This window comes from Triticum dicoccoides, chromosome 7B (genome assembly GCF_002162155.2).
Source record: "Triticum dicoccoides isolate Atlit2015 ecotype Zavitan chromosome 7B, WEW_v2.0, whole genome shotgun sequence".
NCBI lineage: Eukaryota > Viridiplantae > Streptophyta > Magnoliopsida > Poales > Poaceae > Triticum > Triticum dicoccoides.
Window position 1 is genome coordinate 421,726,222 of NC_041393.1, and position 2,660 is coordinate 421,728,881.

Sequence of the window (2,660 nt, forward strand, 5' to 3'; positions counted from 1 at the left end):
CGTCGCGTCAACCCGCCTCGCTGCCGCCACTGCCCCACCTCCTAGCCGCCCCACCCGACTGCACTACCGCCCCGCCTCGCCATGCTGCCGGCCTACCTCCCCGCCGCGCCACGCTGCCGTCCTACCTCCCCGCCATGATAGAGGGGAGGGGAAAAAAAGAAAATAAAAATCTGGCTCACCGAATATATCGGGAATGAGTTTATTAGTGACCTACTAGAGCAGCACAGTGAAATCCAACATATTTACTGAGAGAGCCCGTGGCGGTGGCGTCCGCCGTCCGGCTCCAAAGTGAAGCGACCAAGGTGGAGTATAGCGTTACTCAAAATAATATACCGCCGTCCAAGCATGGAGGGAAAGAGAGAAGCCATGGCTATCTTGAGAAAGCTATAGTTTGTTCTGCGGCACTGCTATCTCAAAAGGGAGGCGGAGCGAGGCGCCGCACTCTTTTGTGTCATCCATCCGAACCTTTTTGTTTCTAAATTCACGTAGGCAATGATGCACCCACATTGTTTGGACGCCTTTTGCACATCAAGTTTAGTACTACTACTAGATGGGACGAGATCCAAGCGGCAAACGGAACTGTGGCCTGAGTCGACGCAGAAGCGGAGATAGAAAGAGAGAGCGTCCTGAGCAGCGCGATCGAGACAGTAACAATGAATCAAGGTACGCATGCAAGAACTTATAGTATTTGGTTCGTCTGCGTCCAATGTGCACAAATTTCATTCCATAACATTGCTTGAATGGTTTTGTTTACTACTCCCTGTAGACGTTTTTTTTTTTTGTGTTGGAATTTTGTGGTTAATTCGTATTCAGTTTTAAAAGTAATTATCAGGGTCAGAATCGCTAAACACCGATTTCCGTAAATCAAGCACAACTAATTGCATGGCTAGTACTTATGTTTGCAGGCCAGAGCAGCTCTGCTGCAGACCAGGGTGTCACCGTCACCGAGTCCCTGGTGACAGAGATGGCCCAGAGGCTAAGAACTCCGGCGCCGGAGGTGGACGCTTCCGTCGTCTGCCTCATCTCCTGGGCCGGCAGCGACGGCTTCGACCGCCGGGACTACGAACCGGCCAACGTGCGCATCGGCCCGTTCCACCGGGATCCTTCTCACCCGACGGAGAACGAGAAGAAGGACGCGCTCCACCACTTGCTCCCGCACGACGACGAGCAAGGGCGTGCAGACGATCTCAACCATTACCTGGACGAGATGGCTCGCGTCGTGCCCCGTGCGAGGGGGTGCTACAGCCGATGGTTCAGCACGATCGACACGGAGGAGTTCAAGTGCATGCTGCTGGTGGACGGATGCTTCCTGCACTCGCGCTTCGTCCCCAGCAGAGCAGCACCAGCGCCCGTCAACGACGACATCTCGGTCGACCGCGACATCGTCTTCCTCCTCGAGAACCAGCTGCCCTTCTTCGTCCTGGTGGAGGTCCAGAAGCTGATCACGGCTGATGCCGAGGATAACTATTCCGTTGTCGTCGACAACGTCCTAGGGCGCATCCAAGCGCTGGTCCGGCTTAACGAGTACAGCGCCGTCACGGTGCCCCGCCCCACTACTCCTCCTTGCCACCTTCTTCACCTGCTCCACATGTACTTCCGGCCTACATCCCTGCCCCTGAACGACGCCCCGGCTATTCCTCGGACGAGGAGTGCCGTTGCTGCTGCGCCTACACCTTCGTCGCAGCCGGCTCAGATCCCGATGCTTCCTCTCCGCAACAACCAGGGCGCCGCTGCTAATGGAAACGGCGCAGCCAATGAGGTCATCCCACCACCACCTGGAGCCCCCGTGCGCCAGACGCGTTGGCGCGCGGCGACGTACTACCACACAGCCGGCGTGAGGTTCATGGCGCGGAAGGTCGGCAGCGGGGACGGGGAGGCGCGATCCATCCTGGACGTGGAGCGGAGAGGAGACTGGCTCCACATCCCTATTCTGGCGATCGACAACAACACGTTCCGGATGCTGCGCAACATGGTGGCGCTGGAGCAGAACAGCCCGCAGCTTCGCAGCTCCCACGTCACGGCCTACTGCCTCTTCATGTCGCAGCTGGCCAGCACCAAGGAAGACGTGGAGCTCCTCGTCGCCAAGGGGGTCATCGTGCACCTGCTCCACAGCGCCGACGATGTCGCGGCGAACCTGGCCGGGCTCTGCGACGGCGTTGTCCTCGACGCGTACAACCCGGACTTGTGCTACCTCAGGGCGGAGCATGCGGCGCTCGAGGAGGTCTGCCGGGACGGCTGGAAGAAGTCCAAGGCGTGGCTGCGGCACACCAAGTGCAACAACTATTTGATGGGGCTGGCCGTCCTCGCGGGTGCCGGCCTCTTCTTTTGCACGGTGGAGCAATCGGTCTTTGCTGCGCTAAGCTATTTTCAAGGGAAAAAATAAATAGTATTGCATATTCCTCTCCATCCTGATTTACAAGTGGGGTATATATTTTTAGGTTTTTAAAATCTGACTAGCAAAATATATGTAATATGTCGTACAAAAATATATGTTAAATTTTCATTCTTCGGCGAACCTAGAACTATATATTTGTCATGCCGTATAACACACATTTCCATTAAAAGCCAAGAAACCGGTGTTCAACTTATAAATCCGGATAGAGATAGTAGGCGAAAATTGATGCGGCATCGACCGGTATTACCTTTAGGGAGAAGGACTA

At 55.6% G+C, this 2,660-nt stretch overlaps 1 protein-coding gene across 1 annotated transcript; it reads left to right on the forward strand.

Moving 5' to 3' along the window:
• Window positions 1-591: 591 nt before the first annotated feature.
• Window positions 592-2,404, forward strand: LOC119335284. Its single transcript, XM_037607424.1, has 2 exons — window positions 592-663; window positions 906-2,404. The coding sequence occupies exons 1-2, from the start codon at window positions 654-656 to the stop codon at window positions 2,381-2,383; spliced, it is 1,488 nt and encodes a 495-aa protein (XP_037463321.1). The 5' UTR covers window positions 592-653; the 3' UTR covers window positions 2,384-2,404.
• Window positions 2,405-2,660: the final 256 nt, after the last annotated feature.